Genomic DNA, 26,060 nt, shown 5'->3' with positions numbered 1-26,060 from the left:
AGGGTGGAGCGATGACTTCTCATGTTCTGGACTCTCTACCTTCCTTTTCTCCCTCGTGCAGACCTCTTTTCGACTTATCCTGGGTTCTCATTCTCCGAATATATATATTTTTTCCTTTGTCCCAACTTCAATCATTTATGAGCTGGTTGGCGTAATCTTTGGAATTTAACCTAAGGAAGCAAATATTTTTTTATTAAAAGCTATGAATAGCGTGGCCTCTTGGTAACACACTGTGCTGTGCTTAAAATAGTATTTTCTGTCCCTCTGTGAAGCATGACCAGAATGTGAACCTTTAAAGGGCCAGCTTAGCAAAGGCTGCTGGACGAGCTGAGAGCCAGACCGACCTCTGGCTTGGGTGCCGACATGCATCACTCATCGGGACGCAGCCAGCATCTAGGAGAGGGGTGCAGCTCAGTGCTAGCGAGCACGTTTGGCATGCAGGTGGTCCCAGGGCCAACCCTTGCCTTTCCTGGATGAAGAAAGGACCAGGCATGGTGGGCGGTGGGTGCAACTTAGGATTTGGCACACTTGTAATTTCCTTTACGAGAAAATCTCCTCCATGAGAATTACAAAGTCCTGGTTGCTGTGTATAAAGCCCTGAGCTGCCAGGGCCTAGGGTGTTGAAGAGAGCACCGCCTTTGTCATGAACCCCGTCGGCTATTAGGATCATTGTGGGAGGCTTGGTTGTGGTTGCCACACCGGCTCACTTAGTGGTGACCCCAAACCGGGCTATCTCTAGGGTTATCCCAGGGTTCTCGAATGCGCTCTCCCGTGAAATCAGAACTTCCCCATCTCTGGCTGTTTTTAAGCAACTCTTGGAAATGCACCTGTTTTGTCAGGCTTTTCGCTCATAATGTGTTAAAGTGGTTTTTTAAAAATGGTTATTTTAATTTGTTCTATATGATTTTAGGTTTCGATTGTAAACCGCCCAGAGATTTTATATGGGACAGGATATAAATAAATGACCTCTGCGGGAGGAGCTGTGCTTTTCTATAATTCCATGCTTGCTCCTCTTCTTGCCCCTGGTGCCTTTTATTTATCATGAAAAGCAGCATCAGGTGGCTTAAGGTTCAATAGAGGGACCGTGCGGGGGTTGTTTAACACGTCCCTTGCCAGGTATTTGTGTGTGCACACACACACACATGCACACAGACACATTCATGCACCCAAGAAGCAAAAGATCAGATCCCAGGGTATAGTCTGAGTGACCGACTCAGTCACCCAGTGAGTTTCATGGCTGAACAGGGATTTGAACTTGGGTCTCCCTGGTCCTAGTCCAACACTCTAATAAGCACATTGCACTGCTAAACTCACTTAGCTCTGAGTTACTCAATCAAGCGACAAGGCACACATTGGAAATTTGTCCTGCCTAACTTTGAGCTTAGTTCTGCTTTTTTGATAGAGTTTGAGAACTGGGAGGTACCTTGGAGGTCATCTAGTCTAACCCCCTTGCTTAGAGCAGGAAACCCTTACAGCATCCCTGACAGGTGCTCCCTAGCCACTGTGCAAGGCAGGCTGTTCCATTGTTGAACAGCTCACGCTAGTTGTTGTTTTTTAAAAAAACAAGCCCAAATGATTTCCTTGACACCCTCTCCACATTCATGAGCTGGGGAGGGGGAGCTGTAAGTCTGGTCTCCCCTTGAGCGTCTTAATGATGGTCTCTTAATTCTGCAGATACAATGCTGTTACTGGAGAATGGGTCGAGGATGAGGTTCTGATCAAAATGGCTTCCCAGGTGAGAACAGGCACATCTCTTGGTGTTCTTTGCTGCTTAGAGCGTCTTTCTAGAGCCATAGAGACTTGTATGAATGCTGTGCCATCTCTGGGAAGCAGGTGCTACCTTTTGTCCTGGATAAAGGCGCTAGGTCTGAATGCCTCGAATTTGAGGGGTGGGCTTCCTGTTTCCACTGTCCCAAATCCAGGTGTGTGTGATAGGGACTCTAGCCAGCAAATCCCGTCTGCTCCGTCTGCTTTAGAAAGTAAACCTGGAGTTGCATGTTCCTCATAACTTGCTCCTTCCAAAGTTGCTAAATTTTGTACCATGTCCTAAACCAGTGGTTCCCAACCTGGCTACCTCCCCGATGTTGCTCCACCCCCCCCCAGCTGCAATAAATTTACCCCAATAAATTGTAGTTGGGGATGATGGGAACTGTAGTTCAGCAGCACCTGGTGGGAAACCCACTGGCCTAAACTCTTAGGAAACAGATGGTTAATTCAGGCAATTAATTTTAAATAATTGATGCAGCAGAATTTTCAGTGCGATTATTGTAAAATGTATTATTTATCTTTGTATTTCGGTTGGTTGGAGACTGTAATCAGTTAATCATCACTTGGAATGACAAGTTAGCATTCATATTGTATTATATTGTACCTTGAATGCTTTGGTTCTCATGATTGTTCACTGCATTCTGGGAAGTATGCATGCAACTCATGGATTTTATTTCCACATCGTTTTGTGGCGCTCAGGTAGAATTCTTCGGGCCTAAATAGCCTTCGCAGAAGTGATCATATTTGTATTTCTTTCCAGCCGTTTGGCCGCGGAGCGATGCGGCAATGCTTCCGAACGTAAGTCTGCCATGAGTTCGTACATGTGCTTGGTTTTGTTTGTTCTGGCAAAAGGGTGGGCAACCTCTTCCTTCCTTTTAGACAGTATTGCAGATTTGAAGGAGAGAACAATTTTGTTCTTGTTGTTATGGTGGTTAGAAAATATTAATGGGTACTGCTTTTCAACAACAACAAAACATTCTCAAAATGGCTTACCTTGCAATGTATGGGAAGGGTTCCGTATCCCAAAACATACAGTCTCATTATCCCACAACATATGAGAGGGGTTCCCTTTCTCACAACTTTAAAGCAGTTAAAATACATAAAACATGATAAAAACAATATAAAACAAATTATTACAATTAAAAACGAGGCTTCGCACAGGCCTAATAAACCATTAGTCAGGGAGCTGCACATAAAGTCGTTGGGAGCATTTCCGTGCCATCATGCTAATAGAGGGCATTGAGTCCAATGTCTGTGTCCTTTTTATCTCCCCCGCCCCCCGCATTATGTAGGAAAAAGCTGTCCAATTTTCTGCACACCCAGAACTGGAAAGGTGCCTTTAACTACGTGGCCAAGCGTTACATAGAGACCGTAAACAGAGACGTCTACTTTGAGGACGTGCGGCTCCAGATGGAGGCCAAGCTGTGGGGGCAGGAATATAACCGGCACAAGCCCCCCAAACAGGTAACCCTTTTCACGCTAACGAGCAGAGCAGCCACCCTGGGAGTGGGAGAGGGAGGTTAACAACACTCCCGTGAGTCCTTAAGGCCACTTGAGTGGGATGCCGTTCTGCAGAGCCTGTTCGGGTGAATGCCAGTTGATTGCTACAGCTCAAGCTCTGAACATTTCACTTGTCTTTTAATGGGAGCTAGATGCCAGCAAAAGGACGGCGTGCTGTGATTGTGCTCCGCAAAGCCCTTAGGCTGGTTTGTGTGTTGCTAAACGGGGCGAATCAGCTGCTGAACTGCAAAAATGTTGCTTGAAGAGGACGGGAAGCTGTGCCTTCCATTGAGTTCGTAGAGGCTGGTTCTCACGACCCAAAGCTAAGGAGTAGGAGCCCTCCAGCCTGGCTCCAAGCCCCCATGCACACTCCTGAGGAACGGCAAAAATCGAGGGAGGGGGAAGGGGACGTGGTTGTGTGCCAGCTGTGACCTGGGTCGGACGGCACGGAAGGTGCTTCCCCTCCGCCCTCAGTACAGTGCTGGGGCCACAAGGTGGTCTGGTCGCTGCCCTTGGTCGCTTCTTCAGCCCAGCATCTGGTCATGAAGACCAGCCTTTTGTGTCTTGATTGGCTACAAGGCTGGTATGTCACTGGGGCCTCTACCCCCCGCCTGGGGGTAGAGGATGAGAGCTAAAATCAAGGGCCACCATCCACCAAAACCTCTCCTCCACGATCCCTACTGAAGCCAGCCTGAATTTACCAGATTACCAGAAATTTTGTGGTAATCCATGCAGAGTATCCAGAACCTAGACAGAGAGAGAGTAGCTTTAATAAAATGCAGTGTTGTGCGGTTTTAAGAATGAGGGTGTTGTCCAGTCAGCGATTCCAATGCCTTTTCACTCCATTTTGCCCGATCTTTAACTCTACTTCTCTCGCAGGTGGACATCGTCCAGACCTGCATTCTCGAAATGAAGAACCGGCCCGGCAAACCCCTCTTTCACTTGGAACATTACATCGAGGGCAAATACATCAAGTACAACTCGAACTCGGGATTTGTACGAGATGACAACATTCGCCTCACCCCGCAGGTGAGACTTCCCCACTGCACAAGGTTGGCAACCAGATTGACAAGTGCAGGGGCCACCGTTACGTAGCCCGGGAAGCCACTGATAGCTTCTGGGTGCTTCTGAAGTTGCTCTTGAGGGATTTGGTCTCTTTTTTCCACCCTTCCCCCTTCCAGCCAGTACTAAAAGTCTGACTGGCTTCTTCAGTGGCGGCATTATCACCTAACATTTTGTTTCCCTTTGAGTGCTCAGGGTTGCTTTTATTTTCCCTCCTACAAATTTATCTCTGGTTCATCCCCCACAAAACAGCCTCCCTGGCTTCCCTTCCTGTCTTGCAGCAAAATTCTGCTGGAATCGCAGGGTTTTGCTGTGAAAGTCCCATATTCTGCCAATGTACACTTTGGTACAAGCTGCCATTTTGTGACGGGCTCCGGCTTCCCAGGCTGCCATTTTGTGGCCGGCTCTACCTCTCCAAGCTGCTGTTTCCTGGGGGTAACTGTAACATCTGAAGCAGACCATGGCTCTCCTCTCCCTTGGCTGACAAAGCTTCCAATTGCCTGCAGGCCTTTAGCCATTTCACGTTTGAACGCTCTGGACACCAGCTGATTGTGGTCGACATCCAAGGAGTTGGAGATCTCTACACAGACCCTCAAGTCCACACAGAGAGTGGCGCAGACTTTGGGGATGGCAACCTAGGTGAGACCTGCCAGATGTTCTTCCATTCTTCCCATTCCACTCGGAAAGCTTGGTGCGCAAATGAATTCGTCTCTCTTGGCATTCCGTCCATTTAAATTACCTGCCTAGTCACAAGAATGTATCCAGTAAAGACAGTGGAAGTAGAGTCTTACAGCTTGTTTATTTGTTGCATTTGTTGGACATTTACTTGGGGTATCAAATCAAATTTGTTACGGTTCATGGCCAGCTTATAAACAATTAGTTAGAGTTGTTGGTTTTTTCCCTTTGGGGTTATTGACGTCTGTCATCCTGTGACATAGTTGCACATATTTCTATTGTTGCCTATAGAAATATAATCTCATATAGTTGCCTTCATAGAATCTTGGTTGGTTAAGTGAATCTTTACATTTCTTCCCTCTGCACATGAAGGGAGGAGAGAGCATCAGGCTGGCACACTCATGTAACAACAAACTGTTATTTGTCTTTCTATCTGAATCGGTCCAACGCATGTGACTCCAGATTTGAAAGTCTAAAGAAGCCTCAAAAAACCAACAGTTAGCATGTATAATGTCTGCACGGTGTTCTGTGGAGGATTGAGGGCTTTGCACCCTGGAACTGTTTCTTCACAGGCTTCTTTTGATATCCTCAGGTGTGCGGGGGATGGCGTTGTTCTTTCATTCCCACTCCTGCAACAAGATTTGCAAAAGCATGGGACTGACGCCTTTTGATCTCTTCTCCAAGGAGAAAGATGCCTTATTTCGAAGTAACAAGCTGCTGGTAAGTGTGTTCTGCAAAAGGCCTGGAACAAGAAGTCTGGTTCCTCTCTTCTTGCAAATGACTTCCTAATTTGCAGTGGACAGGGATTTGAAATGAAGCCCTTCAGAGTGGGAGAAAAACCTTTACAGTAAACTAATAGACATTTTAAGCCTTATACATAAAGGCTGTTCTCACGACTACCTGTTCTTCTACCCACCTGATTTTCAGTTGTGTGTGTGTGTGTGTTAAAAGCTAGGTTAGAGGAGGGGAACATGATAGTGTGGGACATGGGTGAGGATTCTGACGGTGTTTGCTCCTACTTACATGCTGGGTACAAGTGCTGGGTTAGGATGATGCCCTTGGCGCCTGTGCCCGGCCCACCTCCCACATGATCACTTCCCTTTAATTTGCACACGATTGAAAATAGGGAGTGCTCTCAGCTCCTGGAGCTGGAAGGGACACTTGTTGATGTCCCGTTCATGGGACAAAATGCTTCAGATACATTGGACGGGTTCAAATGTAGCAGGAAACTTGTTCTTGTTGTCATCATGGGGAACCATGGGTTTTCTCTTAAGTCTGAACCCAGAGAGTATCTCAGTAATCATTTGGGCATTTAATTGGATAATTGGGTGTATTATGGAAACTGGATCTTGTTTCTAATAGACCAGTACAAAAACCAAAGTGGAAATATTCACAACATTCAGCCATGAAACTCACGGGGTGACTCTGGGCCAGTCATGTATCTCTCAGCCTAATCTGACTCACGGGGTTCTTGGGAGGGCAAACATAAGTATGTACACCACTCTGGGCTCCTTGGAGGAAGAGCAGAATAGAAATGTAATAAATAAATCCATGGGGTTCTAAATATTCCGATAATTGGACTGAACTTGAATTTAATAACGTTCCATATTCAAAGTATTACATCATGGTTTCTATTAGGGAGGAGAACTGGTCTTGTGGAAGCAAGCATGAATTGTCCCCATTGCTAAGCTGGGTCTGCCCGGGTTTGCATTTGAATGGGAGACCTGTGTGAGCACTGTAAGATATTCCCCTCGAGGGATGGGGCCCCCATCCAATAATTAGCCCAGTGTTGTCTACACTGGCTGGCAGTGGCTCCCCAGACTTCAGACAGGGGTCCTTTTTTTAGCCCTACCTGGAGGTTCCTAGAGCTGAACCTGGGACTGGCGTTTCTGTGCAAAGCCAGTGTCCCACCACTGAGCTCCTGCCCCGTCTGCTCCATACCCCATCACAGCATCCATGTCTGGATGACGTCACGGGATCAGAGCACAGGCCTTCACAGAGAGGGAAGGGAAACCTTGAGAGCCCGAGCGCTGATGTGCTGCGTGTTCCTTTGCCAAGGAATCTGCTAAGACGATGGTGCGGGGCACGGAAGAGAAATGTGGCAGCAGCCGTGTGAGGACGATCTCTGGCAGCCGCCCTCCCCTGCTGTTCCGTTTGTCTGAAAACTCTGGCGATGAAAGCATGAGCGACGTGCCCTTTGACTCGCTACCCAACTCTCCATCTTCAGCAACACCCCACAGCCAAAAAATTGACAGTCCTCGTAAGTAGTTTGTCATCTTCCCTTCTGTAGAACCTACTAGCTAGAGGCCTGTCAGGAGAAAACATTTCTTTGCCATTTCCTCTTTGACCTCTCTTCCTGCCCCCTTCCTACCTTCCCGCAATGTTGGCTTATCTACTCTGATAGGTTCTTGTGGCTCTACTAGCTGCCATTGGCCCCATTCGGACGACACACGGAATCCTGGCTTCATCCTGGCTCCATGCAACCTCTTTGAGCCCTTGGGTGTGTGCCCTCTCCCTTCCTCTTCATGAATGAGGGGAGGGCAGTTTCTGCTTTCAGCCATGTTTTACAACAAGCCACAGTTTGCTCTGGTGTCTGTAACCTGGTTTGTTCTAAGCAGACTATGAAAACAAGCTTGGACAGAGGCCCATTTTTAGTAGGGGAGGTGCAGCCGCCAAGTGAGCTCCTTCCGTGAAGTGGTGGGGGGAGAGTATGAAGACAGTGGCCGTGGGACTGAGAGACGGCACACACGGGGAGAGGGAGAGAGAGCCGGTGTGAGTGCAGTGGCCACGGTGACGGGGTGGAAGAGAGAGCAAGAACCCACACGGGCAGAGGCAAGAAGAGCAGGAGGAGAGGAGCAAGATGGGGAGAGAGAGCGAGAGAGCACACTGGTGTGGTGTGTGGAGTGGTGGGGCGGGAGAGAGGGAGTGTGGGTGTGGGCAGGGAGAGCAGGAGGTGGGGAGCAAGATGGCGGGGGGGAAGGAGAGTGTGGTGGGGGCAGGGAGAGCCCGAGGAGGGGAGCAAGAGGGAGCGCAGTGGCCAAGGGGATTAGAGGTGCATGGGCCGCCATTGGCCTGCAGGCCATGCAATGAAGACCAGTGAGCTAGGATAGGAGATGGGCCTTAAGCCATAGTACTTCATGGCGTCTTAACAAGGCCATTGACTTAATTGCTCTGATGGGGGGGCGGCTGGGGTGAAGCAGCTGAGTTCTTGAGGAGAACCCGCCTCATATGAATTGGCTCTCCAGTAAGATGGACAGGACAACATTGATTGGGGAGGGCAAAGCTTGATACAGGAGGGAAGCCAAAGGGAAAAAGGACTAGCCACTGGCAGTTCCTGCAATTTGAATCGAAAGGAGAAACCAGCTCTTGTGCCCATCCCACTAATTTCTATCGATGCTGCACAGCAGAAGTTTCCAGAGGCTTCTGTTCCAATTCTGTTTGTATTCTGGTCCAACCGGTTTGCAAATCACAAACCCGATGATAGTGCTGAGGAGGTGTAACGAGTGTGGGAATCACTTTCATCTGATAAAGACAGGGGAAAATGAATGAGAAAGTGGCATCATCCTGATTCATCACAGAGATATTAGACAGGCTGAAGTTCATGGAAATCCTCTTAGGGCAGTGAACTGGTTTTCTTCTGGGCGGTTGGAGTCTGTTCCCAGCTAAACCCAGCTTTGCCCATTTTCTCCTAGACTGGCCTGTGTTCAATGAAGTGGACAACTTGGTCCACAAAGATCACGAGGGCCTCGACAACCAAAGGGTAAGTGCTTCGCGAAGGTTCTAACTCGATGTGGTGGCAGCAGCTGTGTGTGTGTGTGTGTGTGTGTGTGTGTGTGTGTGTGAGTGAAACCCCAAACTGCCCAAGTCTCCAAGAAAGAGGAGAGCAGGGTTGGAGCATCAGAACCGTTGGCTGATGTTCAGGCCACGGCCCGTCCCGTCCAGCATCCTACGTCACACACCAACCCAACCCAGTGTACTCCGGAAGCCCACAAGCAGGGGAAAGAGGCATCAGCCCACTCCCTTGGTGCCCGCTAGCTGCTGGTGTTCAGGGGCTTGCCACGGATAGTCCTGTCCTCCATGAGTTTGTCTAACCTTTTAAAAAACATCTAGATTGGTGGCCATTACCACATCCGCCACCAGCAAATTCCATAGTTTAACGTTGTGTAAAGAAGCACCTCCTGTCTGTCTGTCTTGAATCTCCCAGTGTTTCATTTCAGTGGGTGACCCCAGGTTCTAATATTGCAAGATAGAGAGGAAAACCTCTCTTTCCTGGTGGCATCCTGGTGAGGAGTGTAGGACCATCGTCTTCCTTGTGGCTTGTGTTCCAAAAGCCCTTCTGGCCAAATGCTCCTGCTAAACTGAGCAAAGAAACATCTTTTAAAAGTGATGATTCTGTTCATATTTAGCGGGGGGGGGGGACCAACTGGTCCTCTCCATCCCCAGCACAGCATCCCTCCAGTGGCTGTTGCTGGTGTATACCTTATGTTCCTTTTTTTAGACCATGAGCCCTTTGGGGACAGGCAGCCATTTTTATTTATATCTATGTAAACCGCTTTGGGAACTTTTGTTGAAAAGTAGTATATATATATATGTGTCATATTAGGATTTTGTCCTAGTCACACCACCCTTTCTCTGTGATTAGACCAGTTCTGCATTGAAACACCCAGAACTTGTGCCATCCTGTTGAGCTTCGACCCTAAGGTTCTCTTCCAGGAGGCTGAACCCTTTGACCTAAAGGTTCTTGAACTTGGGTCCCCAGATGCTGTTGGACTACAACTCCCATTGTTGGGCCATTTTTGTGGCCCAAACCCAGGCCTATAATTGTGGGAGGGTTGGAAAAACCAGAGTGCCAGGGTGTGATGTAACTGTCCCGGGAGGATATATGGTTTGTCTGTAAAACAGACATAGCAACGCCTCTTCTGCAAATGGAGAGGTAAAGGAAAGTTGTGTCTTTTCTCCCCTTTCTTTCCTCTAGGACTCTGAAAATGGAGGGGACAGTGGCTACCCCAGTGAAAAGAGGAGTGAACTGGAAGATGGGGATCACCGAGAAAGGGTGAGCCCTTTTATTCCAGACTTAAGAAGGCCTTCCCCAGTTTTGTCCTCTTGCAATGCATGCGTCGAGTTTGCCGTTTGTTTTAAACCCTCTTCCTCTGAATCGTGAGCGGAAGGAGTAGAGAATAACCACCGCCTCGTCTCCCAGTTTCTCTCTCGCGCAGAGAGCGACAGCCTGCCTGGCAGCCTCCGCAGTGTTGTGCAGGGCTCTTTGCTCTTTTTCAAGCGGGCAGGGGCCCCTTGGGGCAAAACCAGTCTTCGGCGGGAGAGCCATTTCCCACTGTGCGGACCTCCACACAGTCCTGCCCCTTTCTCAGTGTGGGGAGAGCCCTTTGAGAGAGATGGAGGAGCCCACTCTTCTGAGCCCGAGGAGGAACGCCCTGCGAAGGGCAACGCTTCCCCGCGTTCTGTGCGTGCCTTCCGAGAGGGTGCAGGGGTTCAAGAGGGCTCCATTTCCCTTCAAGGAGCCATTCGGTGCCGGGCAAAGTGCTGCCGTGCGTGGGGGGCACGGTCACCTCCATCCACGTGGAGCCGGGGGAATCCTGGGCAGAGTATTCAGCCTTGGCCAACGTTTAGCACAGGCTCAGTCAACCATTAGTCAGGCAGCCGCAAGTAGAATTGATGGGAGCTGCCCCGGGGCCTTAGAAGGAAGGACACGGTGGTGTCGGGCCATGCCTGCCCTGACCAGAAGGACTCTGCAGTGACAGGTGCCCATCTCATTTCATGCCAAGGTCAGGAAAGAAACCGGGAGAGGGAGCAGGAGAATGGCAACACAGCTCTCTGGCCGAGAGCGGGAGCAGCACCGTAGCATTGCTCACGGGGCAAAGAGGGGCAGACTCTCGTCTCTGTGCTACTGGAAGCAAATTCTGATCCCCCTAGGTGAGCAGGCAAGTGACAGCTTGCAGCTCTGTGCATGAGAACTAATCTCTTCACATTTCCCCTGCTTTTGTCATCTGAAATACTAGTCTTGCGCCACAGTGGAAGAAACACATTTCTGTTCACAAGTCTGTCAGTGCTTTAGCAAAATAAATGTTTGGGAGCAAGACACACAGCGTTCCATTGGTCCAGCAAAGGATAGCTAAATTGTGCACTTTTTTTTTTTAATGTAGGGCCATTCCAATGACAACCGAAGACACGAATCAGATGAAGACAGTCTGGGCAGCTCAGCAAGGGTAAATAGAGCTGGAATTTCTGCAGACAATTGTTGGCCGTTCTGGTTTGCTCCTTAAATTCCATCTGTATTGCTCACATCCTTTTACAAGCAGTTAATGTTTCTTTTTCTTTGAGTTGCTCACTTTTGACATGACTTCCATCTATTTTCCTCAACTTTTCTAATTCTTCTCATTTTTTCCAATTAGAGTACTACTGTTGTAAATAAACCCTTTGTGGCCACTAAAACCAGTCCTCGGAGCAAACTGGTGATTCTGCATGACCTGCTCACTTACAGCTCGATTCTGGCTCTCTTTTCTCTCGACTACTAGCTTTTCAGTCTCTTCTGCTTTTGTCTGTCTGTCTGTGTAGGTAGCTTTCTCTGTTTAAAAAACACACCACCAGATCTCAGTGATCACAGAAATGTCTCAGAACTGCTTCTCTTTCTGCCCGTAAAGCAAAAGTGTGGGCTTCCATATTTGTCGTGTTTGAAATGTAACTTTTCCCAGACATTCATTCATCTTTATTTGCGATTTTTGACGTAAGAAAACAAGCACTAAATTCTGAACTAGGAAGAAGGTGAACACGCAGATTCTCCAAGTGTTCATTGACTGCAGACTTCTGTATCATCAAGATGCTTTATACCAGCAAACTAGCTTTTGCATCTTGGCCTCAAAACAGTATTTCTACCACAGATTCATATTTTCTATAGGTGTCAAGGGAATTGTAAACAATCTTAAATAACTGATGATAGATACTGGCAAGGCAAATTATTCTAGCCTGGAAGTCCCCATCTACTGATATAGCCAGAGGGGAAAGCTGGTCTTGTAGTATACAGATACGACAAATATTTATATACCATAATGAGCATGAATTGTCCTCTTTGCTAAGCAGAGTCTGCCTTGGTTTGCATTTGGATGGGAGACTACATCTGAGCACTGCAAGATCTTCCCCTTAGGGGATGGGGCCTTGGCTTAGTGGAAGAGCATCTGCTTTGCATGCAGAAGGTCCCAGATTCCCTCCCTGGCAGCATCTCCAGGTAGGGTTGGGAGAGTCTCCTGCCCGAGACCTTGGAGAGCCGCTGCCAGTCAGTGTAGGCAATATTAAACTAGCTGTACCAATGGCCTGACTCAGTATGTGGCAGCTTCCTATGTTCCCTGGAATTATATTAATAAATGTTACTGCCAGGTTGCCGCTTGAGACTAGGCAAGGCCTGCAAAGAGAATCACATGCATTTATCCGGCTTGTCTTTGCCTGGTCCCTGCAGCGTGTGGTTAGAGATGGTTTTAATTGTCCTCCAATACTGTTCTTTAAGGCCCTTGTCCATGCCAAGGGTCAAGCATGTAACTGCACTGAGACTCCTCTCGCCCATTTTATTTAAGCATGTGCTTAAATTGTTCAGGCGTGGAAGTGGTGAGTTGGCTTAGCTGTGGTGGCTTTAGGCTATTATATGTGAAGGTCCTCCATTTAAAGGCACGATGGTCACGATGGCCTGCATTGCAAGTCATAAAGGGAGCTGCATCCTGTCTTGGGAAGAGATGCCCTGTCACTTCCCTGGCTTTCCGAGTCGGCAGCTGAGACCTGCTCTGTGATGAAATCATGGTGTTGAACTTGCCGAGAATCCTAACCAGGGAGGTGTGCTGGTGCTATGGCCTCCTTTCCCCCTGCCCCACCAGGTGGAACCACGTTGACTGCAGGGGAGGAGAGCTGGTCTTGCTAGCGAGCATGGATGTGCTCCTTTGGCTAAGCAGGGTCTGCCCTGGTTTGCATTTAGATGGGAGACTACATGTTTGAACACAGTAAGATATTCCCCTTAGGGGTTGGGAAGAGCTCCTGCAGGCTTGTTTTTATATTATTCATTTAGCACCTATTTATACCGCCCCGTATATACATCTCGGGGCGGTTTACCATTTTCAACACAAACCGCAATTAAAACATCAAACCAATTAAAACAGTTTTAAAATACAGATAAAACTAACTTTAGAATGCCAACGTCAAAACTTGAGAACGAAAAGCCTGAGCAAACAGCTGTGTTTTGGAATTTCAAATGCTTTGCATCTGGACGGAGGGCTACATGTGAATGCTGGAAGGAATTGCCCCTCGGGGTTCGGGGATGCAGCTCAGTGGTAGAGTATCTGCTTGCATGCAGAAGGTCCCAGCCCAGATTCACTCCCTGGCAGCAACTTCAGACGGGGCTGGGGGAAAAACCCCTTGAAACCCTGGAGAGCCATTGCCAGTCAGTGTAGACAGTACTGAGCTAGATGGACCAACGGACTGACTCTGTATAAGGCAGCTTCCTCTATTCCGCACTCAGTCCTTTGCAGTACCCAGAGCAGGACGTTTCACTCCAGATGAGACCTTGCCATCTTATAAGTTCATGTGGGCCTAGCACTGACTATTTGGGCAGCTTCTCTGTTGCTGGAAAGGTGTTGGCACGGGGCTGCCTTTTCCAGGGACACTAATTCTGGTCCACTCATCTAGGAGTTTCTGGGAAGTGGTTGGGGGGCAGGGGCTAGTCTGCCCTAAGGCGACAGGAAATTCTGGTTGTGAGAGTGAAGGGCTTGATTCTTCCCTAGTTGCATGCTCCTCTTCCCTTTCCCCTTTCCCTTTCCTTTCCCCCTTTCCCTTTCCTTTTCCCCTTCCCTTTCCCTTTTTCTCTTTCCCTTTTTCCCTTTCCCTTTTTCATTGTGCATCAGTGCAAGTATTTGCTTATTGCAATAAAGGGAAGCTGGGCGGGCGGGTGGGTGGTTGACAATACTATAGCTTGACTGGGATCTTTCCGTTCTGGATGGTGATGTCTGTCGGCAGGACGGCATGCTTTTCTTTTGCTTTCCTTTCCTTCTCTCCATTCCGGACTCGAGTCACGATGTGTTCGCCCTGTTCTAGGTCAGTGTGGAGAGATGGAATCTCTACAACGCAGCCAGAGTGCACATTCACAGACCGTCCTGTGTTGCGGTGGAAGTTCAGAGGCTCAATGCTTTGGAGCTTGAGAAGAAAATTGGAAAGTCCATCCTTGGGAAGGTTTGATCACCACCGTCTCTTGCACCCAGCAGGCCTCCCCCTGCCCCTGCCCCGGGACCATCCAAGCCGATTGGCTCGCCCTGCAGAAAGAAATGAGTGATTTCAGATGAAATGCCTGTATCTTTCAGTAAACAAAACAGGACTGGTCCAAGGGGCAGAAATACCTATGTATTTATTTCTGTACTGTCCAAACCCAAACGGCTCTAGGCGGATCACATCAGTATAAAAACACACAAAACCAAATAAAATAATTAAAACAATGTAAAGCCATTTCTTTAGAACATTAATATGCTGCTTGAATGGGGTCCGTAGCTCAGTAGCAAAGCATCTGCTTTGCATGCAGAAGCTCCCAGGTTCAATCCCTGGCAGCATCTCCAGGTAGGGCTGGGTGGGACCCCTGCCTGAAACTTTGGAGAAGCTGCTGCCAGTCAGTGTAGACAATACTGAGCTAGGTGGATCCATCGTCTGACTCAGTATATGGCAGCTTCATATGTATGTATGCTTTTCTAAAACACATCTATAAAAAGTGATTTACAATGAAATAAAACATGGAACACATTCTATAAGCAAGAAAATGCAGAAAGAAAAGACAGTGGAATGAAATATCATAAAATTGACAATTCCAGTAAAACTTAGTTAAAAGCTAGCCTGAACAAGCGAGTCTGAAGAGTTTGTATGAAACCCATAAGTGTGGGGCCCTGAAGGATCCGTTTCCCTCAGGCAGGGAATTCTGATTTCAGTTCATTCCCCGTCACTGAACTAGATTTTTGGGGTCCAGGTTTGGTCCTTCTCACTCATCCACACTTGTGAAAATGGTGGGGTGCGTGTCTGTGTTCTCAGTCAACATGCCTTTTGCAGTCTCATCCCTGGAGATGTTCTAATGCATAGTGATTGGATATGGGATATTGCTCATGTGGATGCCATCCCTACATGGCTGTTGCCACGGGATGAAACAGTGAGAAATAAATGATGTTCTTCCCGACAGTATTAAAATGATCTTGTGAATCTACTCTCGGGATATACATTACAGGTTCTTATGTTCCATTGGATGGATCTTCATTTAATCACTTTCCTGTCTTCTTTCTCTCTCTCTCTCTCTCTCTCTCTCTCTTAGGTCCACTTGGCCATGGTTCGCTACCATGAAGCTGGCCGTTTCTGCGAAAAAGACTCAGAGTGGGATCAAGCGTCGGCTGTTTTTCACCTGGAGCATGCCGCTGACTGCGGGGAACTGGAGGCCATTGTTGGCTTAGGACTCATGTATTCTCAGCTGCCACATCACATTCTTTCTGAGATCACACTAGAGGTAAATAACGTGCCACTCAATGGGATTTAAGCTGGCCTTGTGGCCGCGAGCATTGATTTTCTGCTAAGCAGGGTTCGCCTTGGTTTGCATTTGGATGGGTGACTACACGTGGGTGCTGCCTGCTATAAGGTGTTCCCCTTAGAGGATGGGGCCATAGCTCAGTGGTAGAGCATCTGCTTTGCATGCAGAAGGTCCCATCCCTTCGGCAGTACTTGATGGTAAATTCAAACAACTTCCTTACAATCAGCACTTTTGCCCCTGTGGTGCGGGGGATATAGAGTCTTATCACCCATGTTATTCTTTATTGCCAATTTTATAAGGACACTCGCACCAGATTTATTACTCCTATTTTAGCCATTTATCCTGGACCCACAGACCAATTTTATTTGAGAATTAGGCTGACCAGTTTCAAACCTGTAATTTCAGATAATGTGGCAAAGCTCTGTTTCGTGGTGCTGAAGCTCCGTAAAGACTGTCTTAGTAATTTGAACAGTTTGTGATTTTGTAAACTTTGAAAGTTCTTGAATTTTTCTTATTAATGTTATTAATTGTTATTAATGGTTAATCTGGTTGCGACTGCAATAAACTTACTGCTACTTCTCAGAAGATCCCACATTCAATCCCTGGCATGTCGAGATAGGACGTGGGGAAACTGGGAAAAGATGCCTGTCTGGGTTGTTGAAGAGCTGCTGCCAGTCAGTAGACAATACTGAGCTAGGGAGACCAAGGGTCTGGTTCGGTGTGAGAGGGACTTGCAGGCTGCATGATGCAGCATTCTCGATCCTGAGCATCCCCACCAGAGCCCACCACGCCTCTAGGCCACTGGTGCCGTTCTCACATTGATCCTACGGCTCAGAAGATTCCCCTAATGTTCAGCCGGAATCCGCCCTCCTATAACTTGAAGCTTCCCATCAGATCTCGGGATCCGCAGAGGACAAGTCTTTCTCCTCTTCCTTGTGAGAGCCCTTTGGGCATTTGAAGAAGATGATTCGGTCCCCCTTCAGACTCCTTGTTGCACCTGCATCATTTGAGCACGTCTGCATTTTGTATGTTGACGTCAAAGCACCCCAACGAGGTCTCCTCAGAGATCCTACCTTTTCTAAGGTGTAGCCACAAAAACGTGACAGACACACACATTTGCAAAGGTTTGTGTTCTTCACAGAAATGCATCGGGAAGCTTGAGCTTGCTGACTCTCAGTGGCAGGCCTGCGTTTGTCCTGTGCAGTGAACCCTTTTCCGGTGCCCTGTTTGGCCTCCTGTATTTTGCATTAGGTCAATGACACACACAGAGTTCCAAAAGATGTCAGACCCCAAACAAAAATCCCTCCACGTGAGTCAGCTCTTGCCTACAAGCAGGTGTTTGAAGGAACGGTGGTGATTAGCTCCTGTTTTTGCTTCTGTAGGACACAGAGGAAAACAGAATCAAAGGATTTGGATATTTATACAGAGCAGCAGAGGCTGGAGATCGGCCTTCCATGATCTTTGTTGCAAGAGCATATGACACAGGCCTAAACCTTGCTCCTGACAGGTAATTATGTTGTTAGGGATGCTAACTGCCCATCACTTTGCTAGACTGATGGCTAGCTAATATTCCAGGATGATTGACCAGTGTTTGGGGTGTGTGTGTGTGTGTGTGTGTGTGTGTGCGCGCACACACACACACGCGTGCATGCACACACTAAAAATCTCTAAGGGGTCCCTGAGCCCAAGGCTTGCAACAGAAAGGGTGAAGTAAAGGTGAAGTATGCCATTGAGTCGGTGTCAACTCCTGGTGCCCACAGAGCCCTGTAGTTTTCTTTGGTAGGATACAGAATGGGTTGACCATTGCCTCCTCCCGCACAGTATGAGATGATGCATCTCATCTTTCAGCATCTTCCTGTATCGCTGCTGCCTGATATCTGGGGAACATACCAGTGGGGGTTCGATCCGGCAACCTCTGGCTTGCTAATCAAGTCATTTCCCCGCTGCACCATTAGGTGGCTAACAGAAAGGGTGAAGGTTGAGGAACTATTGACGCATGCCTTGTGAAACAGAAACATTTTCTTTAAGGAAGAGCTTTCTTAAAGGCTTTTGGGAATCGAGTTTCCAGACTCCGCTGTGCGCACAATCCAGTCGCGAAGCAGCTTCAAGTGAGAGCCTGTTCACTTTCTCACAACCATTTGGGTGTGTTTCATGTTTTCCCTTGTTGCTGTTGGATGACTCAGAGGCCGGGACTGGAAGGAAGCCCTCCACTGGTACAACGCTGCATTGAACATGACTGATTATGACGAAGGCGGCGAATACGACGGCACTCAAGATGAGCCTCGCTATCTGCTCCTGGCAAGGGAAGCGGAGATGTTGATGGCTGGAGGGTTTCGCCTGGACAAGGACCCGCAGAGATCAGGTACGATGCTAGCTTGTGTGTGTTTTCACATGAGGACGTTTTGAAGTCCAGTTGTCTGGCTGATGTGAGAAGCAACAATAATGTGCTTGGAAAATGCCCCCTGCCCCTGATCGTGTGGGCTGCCCCTTTGTGTGACTCTGCCACTTGGCAATTTCCCATCTTGGCTCATCTGCGTCCACATTCGTCCCCTGCTCTTCAGCATAACCGCTCTCAAAGCGGCTCCCCACAAGTGTGAAACAAAATGCACACAATAAAAACCACGCATTGAAAAAGGCAGTGCAGCAAAGGCACCCGCCAAGAGCACAGAAGAAAGCTGGGAGAGAGGCCAGGCCAGGCCGGAGGCACCGCGGGGAACGTCTCTCTGTTGCCGGCTGTCAAGGTTCCCGCGGCGCCAGGGCCGCCGGGCTTCCCACGGGAGGACTCGGACACAGCTGCGGAGACGTCTCCGCCCCACGCGCCTTTCAAACAGATCTCTGCTGGCGGAGGCCTGGGGAGCAGGACCTCCGCCGCTGGTGTGAACTGGGCAGTATGTTGGCCTCTTTGCTTTTTTAAAATTTGCCCTTCACGTATTCTGAAGCGGAACCTGGGTCATGGAAAAGGATTTCGGGATGAACTGAGGTCCAGAAATGGCTTTTTGCGGGTCACCTGGCAGGGGATCAGGATCTTTCTTGTTCTGGCCTCTCTTATTTGTGCCAAACTAGATGAGTGTAGTCAACCTGGGGGCCAGGGTCAGGTCGCTGTAAACTTCGGCTGAGCGAAATACTGTTTGTCCCCCGGACACCATATGGGTGCGACTGTTCCCAGCGTGCAGTGCTGCACTTTGCCTGGTACTGGGGGCCGCCTTGAAGGGAAACGGAGCCCCCTTGAGCCCCTGCCCCATCTTGGAAGCCGTGCGTGGCGTGCTGGGAAGTGCAGCCCTGCCCTGAGCTTTCCCCACAAGACGCCCCTCCCTGTCTCTCCTTGTGGCCCTCTCAACATTGGGGAAAGCGCAGCCTTGTGCAAAAGTCAGGGAATGGCTCTCACACTGAAGGGTTTTTGCCCAAGTGGCCCCCACTTGAAAAGCAATGACAATCACGAATATTCTGCTTCTCAACCAAACAGTTCTCAAAAGTGGCTTACATAGAAAATGAGAATAAGATGGGGGTCTCCTGTCCCTAAAGGGCTCACAATCTAAAAAGAAACATAAGGCAGATACCAGCCACAACCACTGGAGGGATGCTGTGCTGGGGACGGATAGGGCCAGTTGCTCTCCCCCTGCTAAACAGTGAATCTTTTCCCAGTTATCGGGGACAAAGTGGCATCTTTCAGGGGCAACGTTTGAAAAGAGGAGATCCAAGGGACTGTCGTCTTGCCTAGTTCAGCCCTTCGTTTCTCGCAGCCTGTGTTGCTCCCATACAAGAAGAAATTTATTTATGTATTTGTCAAATGTATACACTGCCCCAAACTTCTGTCTCTGGGCAGTTAACAATAACATAAAACAAGTTAAAACATACACAAAAATCTTAAAACAATTTAGGCAATTTAAAAATCAAAAACAGATTAAAACTTAAAAATGTAAAAAGGTGAAAAAGCTTGGGCGAAGAGGTGGGTTTTCAGGTGCTTTTAAAATATGGTTAGAGATGGGGAGGATCGTATTTCAGTCGGGAGCACATCCCACCGTCTTGGGGCAGCAACTGAGAAGACCCCGTCCCCGTGTGGCCACCAGCCGAGCTGGCGGCAACTGGAGACGGATCTCTCCAGCCGACCTCAGTGGGCGGTGGGGCTCATAATGAAGAAGATGTTCTCTTAAACACCCAGGGCCTAAGCTGTCTAGGGCTTTATAGGTCCTCTAAAGGAAATCGTCTGCCTTCGCTCTCTCCATGTGATTCTCCATCTCTTTTTCCTAGGTGAGCTGTACACGGAAGCTGCGGAAGTCGCTATGCAAGCCATGAAGGGCAGATTGGCTAATCAGTACTACCAGAAAGCTGAAGAAGCCTGGGCCATGATGGAGGAGTGAAACTTGAAAACCAAGCGGCTTTCTTGTGTATATATCCGTGCAGATAATTGTTTTTTAAAGACTCTTGTTTTTGTTTGGAGGAGGAAGAAAAAAAGGTGTATTTTTATGTGGCGTTCCCTGGTGTTTTTCATATGGCAATTTTCTAACTATTCCAACTGAAAGAAGATCAAGAAGCAGCAGCGTGTACTTTGCTACCAAAATTTCAGAGCTTCTGTTTCGATCACCGTGGGTATTTTGCAAAACTGCTCCACCAGAAAGGCCTAGTTCATTTGGAAGGGGGGAAAGCTGATATCCACTTGAAGTGCATATTTTTAAGTTAGACACAACGGAAGGTTGCCACACAGGCATCTTTCACCACTGCCTCACTCTCTCTGTTATGAAATGCAGATTTTCTATGGTTGGTCTTCTCTTTTTAAACAAAACAAAAAAAGTGTACTTGTCTCACGTTGAGATTTGATTCTCAACTTAGGTTGAGGACCTGAAGAAGGTGGAGAAGCCCCACAATTCTCTGCCCGAGGGCAGTCAAGAATTAGGAAGCCCCCTTCCTCAGCACTAGGAAGTAGCAACTGTTTGACGGTAGCATCCAAGCACGTAGCTTCTCTCTTCACATTGCAGCTGTTGCTGCCTGCAGGTTATGGGGCAGGAGGCTTTATGCCCCATGGACTTTTGCTTGCTGTCCTCTCAACTTGATTACATCTTCCTTCTGTGGATAAAACTTTTAAAAAACTTTTTTAAAGAGTAGTGATTCTCTCCTGTTCCAGTACATCCCGAAGTGTGTGATTTTTAGGATCCCCTTCAAACATTCAGAGGACTGCGCCCCTTTAGTGTGCACAGGGCGATCGCTTGTCTGAAAGTAGCCTATGAGTCCCCCTCAATAGTTCCTTGTGGAAGAGCAGCTTAGGCTTTCTTCTCCCTAATAAGTAAACATTCCCGACTTTGGAAATACCATTTTGACGGGAGGTTGTCAACTTTCAAACAAATGATATTCCATGTGCATTCTGAGGTATTACAACCCTGTGAGAAGGCTGTACCAGGTAGCCTTCTGGATTGTTAAATCAGTTCCTGATGAACAATTGATGTAAACTCGAGAACAGGGATTTTGCTTTTGTATTTTTGGATTGTAATAACACGGATCTGTTCTGAGAAATACCTGTGTAAAACAGCATCGGAGAGTTTCAGGTTTATATAGTCCTGGTTAATGCAATTTCAAATGATGATTTTCTTGACTAAGAGCCTTAACAGTCGACCTGGGATATTGCTAAGACCAACTGATAAAAAGCAAAGGTTGACTGCCCATTTCACCTAATATCAGAGTTCAGGGGTGTGTATGTCGTTCAGTAAAGATCCCCTTCATTGTCTTTCTAGTGCTAATGAGAAGAAAGCAGGAATAAAGTTGAGATGACTTGATGCAGCTGCAGCAAATAAAATGAACTGGTGGAAATTAAAAGTATATAGACATTATTTTGATTCCTCCCAATATTGCAATCTTATGTGAACTGACTTGGAAGTGAATCCCTTTAAACTCATGTCAGAGTCACTACACTATAGATTTTCACTAGAGATTTTACTTGCTTGCATCACTGCCTTTTGTGGATTCCACTTGCTCATGTTTTCCCAGGTAATTAATCTTTCTAAAAGTGCAGAACTCAGCTTCTTGTTATCAGTACTTCATCTTAAGAAATCCTCCGACTGGATTGGGGCCTTTTGGGGGTATAATCTACAGTGAGAGAGGCTAGAGGAGATTGGTGATTTGTGGCAAGTCCTCAGAATGTGTGAACTCGTTACAGGTGTGTTTGAGCTCGTAGCAAAAGCCTCACCAACCCCCAAGGCTTGAATTCCTGTGTTTTGGTTTACATGGTCCGGTGCAAAATTTGGAAGCACAAGAACACGAGGATGGGTACATATTTCAATAAACGCCTGCAGAATAATCTTATTCTAAGTTTCAATCTTATTTCAGCCACTCTTGTGCTCTCCGTGTGACCTTGTTGGTCGTAATAGGACATGAGCCAGCTGGGGTGGTCGGTGGTGCCATCTGCGGGGACGAATGCTCGTTGTGATTTTGGAACAGGTCTGCGTCCCTGGAGAGAGCAGTGCCATACTTTCAGCGCTGTGTGTCATTGTGCTTTTATTGTCCCGGCCAAATAGACAATGGTGTTCTAAAAACAAAATCTGTTATAAATGGTTATCCATGTCAGAGGAATGGGAATCGAAATCGGTAGGAATGTCCTCCAAAGATTACTCCATGGAGAGAGGACAAGTGTGTTCATTCAGTTGCTACCCTGACCCTTTGCTCTGTGCAAAGTTGACTTCAATTTTGACCCTAATGGTTTGGGGGGTAGGGATAAAGAAGGGGTGGTGACCCACAGCAAGCTCTTTAGTGCAACGATGTCGTCACCTCCTTTTCTGTCTCTAGGTGGGTAGACATTGCCAAAAATCATCATGAGCATTCATCCACTGAGATCGTCCCTGATGGCTAACATTTGTGGGCCTGGCGTCTGGGCTATATTTGCTGTCTGGGCAGGCATGAACCAAAACAATCCGTCCTCTTTCATTTTTGTTGTTGAAAACCATTGCCAGCACAAGCTGCTTGGCATCCACACTTGGTGATCTGGGCGTGGGGGTAACCCACAGTTTCTGTTTTCGCACTCTGCGGCACCCACACTAGTCATGACTAACTTAGGTCCCCTTAATTTCTTTGGGCCTCTCATCATGACTAACTTAGATGGATGCATTCTCGATGCATAGATTGTTTGCATACTGATTGCATGCAAAATTGGAACATAGGAAGCTGCCATATACTGAGTCAGACCCTTGGTCCATCTAGCTCAGTATTGTCTTCACAGACTGGCAGCGGCATCTCCAAGGTTGCAGGCAGGAGTCTCTCTCAGCCTGTCTTGGAGATGCTTCCAGGGAGGGAACTTGTAACCTTCTGTTCTTCCCAGAGCGGCTCCATCCTCTTGAGGCATTATGGCTGTTGGGTGAAGCCAATCCATAACGTGGGTCATGATCCTCCGCGGCTCTGTGCATTCAGCATTGGTCTGCTAAATGTGGGGCAGGCTCTGCATTGGATGGAGGGATCCTTCCTGCATTCAGCATTGTCCTTTGCAGACAAGCACTGAATTGATGGCGGTCCGGGGGCAGGTGAGCAATAATGACTCCAATGCACTTAAAGTTGGTCATATGGACTCAGCCGTTGAGTGGCTGACATTTTATTTAAATGAGTGTGACTAAATTCAGGTGCAACAGAGCCAGTATGTGATGATGGCCTCTTGCTTGGATTTCTTGAAGGAATCGACATATTAGCCAAAGAGAATTCTATATAAATGGCAATTAGCAGGGGTGGGTGAGCTGGCTGGTCACCCTGGGCATAAGCTAGCCCTATTTCCAGGTTAATGTCACTGCACATGCCATGGACAATGCACATCTATTCAGCCATGCAGGTGTTATGGCCAACATACGTACAATATCTGAGGGGGTGAACACATGTACAGTTATTCACACGCTGTGTTCAACATATGCACAGTATCTGAGGGGGCCTCTACCCAGTTGCTCTTTTGAAGTGAACACATGTGCCGTCATGCACGCAATGATTTGTACAAGTTTACAGATCAAGATGTGTCCATTATTGGTCTGCACATACACTCTAAGGTCTGAAGCCCTATACAGATGTTGTGTTCAACACTTGTAGGGTGAGTGTACAGCACTGTACACAACTTGTACAGATCTGTGCGCAAGCCCTGTTCAAGCGTTCAACTCTAGAGCAGGTGAATGTGTGTACAGGGCTCATAACGGATCCAGGAACCCCACCTCCAGCGCTACCAGCCATCCTCTTCACCTGCAGGGCATTTGTCTGAAGAGCCAAGCGCCCTAAGTGTGCTCAGCCCGCGTTTCCATGATCAGCTGGAAATACAACAAATGATTGTGGGTACAGTAATTCACACAGCAATGTGGCAATGTGTACAGACACCTCTGTGCATGCACAATGTAATGTCTGAATACAGCTCTGGAGGGTGCTCAGGGACAGGGCAGGCCATGTCTTCAAGGGCCTCTTCACCCAGTAGGCCCCCCCCCATATTTTTGACCAAGTATGCGTACCCAACCCCACATCTCACTACGCATGAAAAGCTTGACAAGGATCCTGATTCATACACTGCTGTCCATGCAATATAGCCGGGCAGTCCACAACTAAGGTATGGCAGCAATAGCCACTCTTACCTCCCAGCCGCAACGGCTACTTCGAGATATACTCCTCCTTAACATGGAGGTTCCATTTAGCTTCTCTTTTAGAGGGAGGGGTATTCAATTGCTGGGATGGAGTGGGGAGCACCTACAGCCGCCCCACGGCCAGCTGGACTTCTGCTCTCTGGAGCTGCCTAGGATGCCGGACTAGGTTACTCTTGACTTGAATGAGTGAGCATGTTCCATGCTGTGGGAGGTGCTCCTGCTAAGGGTGGCGGACGACTCCTGCGCATGGCCTGAAAAATTAATTGATTTAAAAGGTGACATATATTGGGCACAGATATTTCTATAGCAAGTACAATATAGTAAAACATGAGCCGTCGTTTTGATGGCACCGATCCGTGCCACATGGGCAAAGGCGATCTAAAGTTGTCGACTCCTGGCGCCCAGAGCCCTGTGGTCTTCTTTTGGTAGAATACAGGAGGGGTTGGCCAGTGCCTCCTCCCACGCAGTGTGAAATGATGCCTTTCAGCACCTTCCTATATCGCTGTTGCCCAATATAGACGTTTCCCATCATCTCTAGGGAACATACCGGCGGGGGTTTAAACCGGCAACCTCTGGCTTGCTAGTCAAGCCATTTCCCCTCCACATAAGGAATTTCCTTAAATTTTCCTTCCAAAACGAGTGTACAGTCATTCACATATATGTTAAAAGCGGGTGCAGAAATACACTAGTTCCCCTCTGTGCCCCATGCATCTGAAGGGCCTGTCTCCAGCTGCTGCACTTTTAAAACGAACCCAGGTTCAGCCATTCACACAACCACATCTGCAGTACACTCGTACAGCATAAATGTCTGAACCGGGCTGTGGTCTGCCTCGAGTCGCTCCCAGGCACTCAGTTTCGCAACTAGCAACGCCTCCTACAAATATGTGCGGAATTTTTTATTTTATTATATATATATATATATATATATATATATATATATATATATATATATATATATATATACATACATAAATCTCCCCCAACATCCTTCTCCCTAGCTGCAGAATGCCATGCCATTCTGAAGAGAGGAGGAAGATGAAATTGATCAAAAGATCAGGAAAGAGGAAGGTGAAATTGATGGCCGGACAGAGATAAGCAAGCTGCGGAGAGAAGCTGCCTGCAAGCCGGTAGCGTGGCCGAGCGGTCTAAGGCGCTGGATTAAGGCTCCAGTCTCTTCGGGGGCGTGGGTTCGAATCCCACCGCTGCCAGTACGTTTTGCAGCCTCTGGCAGCGGCAGCGCCACCTGGCGGCCGCCTCCCGCCCTCGCCGGCCGCCCCATCCCCGGGAAGCAGCAGCAGCATCAGCAGCATTGTGGGTAAGAGAGGAGGAACGAAGCCTCCCCACGTGTCTGCCGGAGTTACAGCAGCAACATGGCTGCTGGCTGAGAAGGACCCCCCCCCCCCGCTGCCCCGGACCTGCAGGCACGCTGCTCGGAGGAGCCCAGGTCGGGGACGGCGAGCTCCCCCCTCCCGGAGCAGCAGCAGGTAGGGAGAGGGGCGCGGGAGCTGCCCGCTGAGCCCTGCAGCTCCCGTGCGGGTCCTTTGCTGCCTTCCCTTCCCTTGCAAGGCCCGGGCGCCGGGGGCTGCCTTCCCCTGCTGCACGGCCAGTCCCAGATCGCGCAGCCACCCAGCTCGTGGAGGGGGCGGCGGTTCCAGGGGGGCGCCTGTGGGTGGGTGGGGGGGTAGGGGGTGCTGGAGCCTGTGGGTCAGAAGAGCGAAGGGGAAGCTCCGGAGCTTCTTAAAAGGGCGCGCGGGGGGTGGGGGGGGGTAGGCGCCAGCTGGGCAGGTTCTTCGGAGGTTGCCATGCTTTGCAAGGCGGGCGCCTTCCTGCTGCTCGGGGGCTGGGCTGGGCTCTGCGGGGAAGGCTCGCTCCCTGCTCTCCTGCTGCGGCAGCTGGCTGGCTTCAGCCCCGGCTGGCTTCAGCTCTTC

The 26,060-nt window shown here is 48.5% G+C and overlaps 2 protein-coding genes and 1 non-coding gene across 8 annotated transcripts in view; all 3 read left to right on the top strand.

Annotated features, from left to right (window-relative positions):
* EEF2K (eukaryotic elongation factor 2 kinase) overlaps positions 1-21,841 on the top strand; it is a 38,756-nt gene extending 16,915 nt beyond the window's left edge. For all 6 annotated transcript variants that reach the window (XM_053276204.1, XM_053276199.1, XM_053276205.1 and 3 more), the window contains 15 exons: positions 1,675-1,735; positions 2,528-2,565; positions 3,060-3,231; positions 4,147-4,296; positions 4,836-4,968; positions 5,597-5,724; positions 7,063-7,264; positions 8,697-8,764; positions 9,980-10,057; positions 11,166-11,228; positions 14,092-14,226; positions 15,341-15,529; positions 16,933-17,057; positions 17,734-17,912; positions 19,799-21,841. In XM_053276204.1, coding sequence (XP_053132179.1) covers positions 1,675-1,735; positions 2,528-2,565; positions 3,060-3,231; positions 4,147-4,296; positions 4,836-4,968; positions 5,597-5,724; positions 7,063-7,264; positions 8,697-8,764; positions 9,980-10,057; positions 11,166-11,228; positions 14,092-14,226; positions 15,341-15,529; positions 16,933-17,057; positions 17,734-17,912; positions 19,799-19,908 — 1,831 coding nt within the window. In that variant the 3' untranslated portion in view covers positions 19,909-21,841. The remainder of the gene's footprint in view (positions 1-1,674; positions 1,736-2,527; positions 2,566-3,059; positions 3,232-4,146; positions 4,297-4,835; positions 4,969-5,596; positions 5,725-7,062; positions 7,265-8,696; positions 8,765-9,979; positions 10,058-11,165; positions 11,229-14,091; positions 14,227-15,340; positions 15,530-16,932; positions 17,058-17,733; positions 17,913-19,798) is intronic.
* A 3,417-nt stretch (positions 21,842-25,258) lies between these two features.
* Positions 25,259-25,340, top strand: TRNAL-AAG (transfer RNA leucine (anticodon AAG)). Its single transcript has one exon. It is a non-coding gene; the product is annotated as a tRNA-Leu (tRNA).
* Positions 25,341-25,458: 118 nt separating this feature from the next.
* POLR3E (RNA polymerase III subunit E) overlaps positions 25,459-26,060 on the top strand; it is a 36,623-nt gene continuing 36,021 nt past the window's right edge. Inside the window, exon 1 of the mRNA XM_053275859.1 lies at positions 25,459-25,616. The gene's annotated coding sequence lies outside the window, so the exon portion shown is untranslated. The remainder of the gene's footprint in view (positions 25,617-26,060) is intronic.

Source organism: Hemicordylus capensis, chromosome 13 (assembly GCF_027244095.1).
Source record: "Hemicordylus capensis ecotype Gifberg chromosome 13, rHemCap1.1.pri, whole genome shotgun sequence".
Taxonomy (NCBI): domain Eukaryota; kingdom Metazoa; phylum Chordata; class Lepidosauria; order Squamata; family Cordylidae; genus Hemicordylus; species Hemicordylus capensis.
Note: the sequence above shows the minus strand (reverse complement) of the source record. Positions and strands in the feature narration are given on the sequence as shown.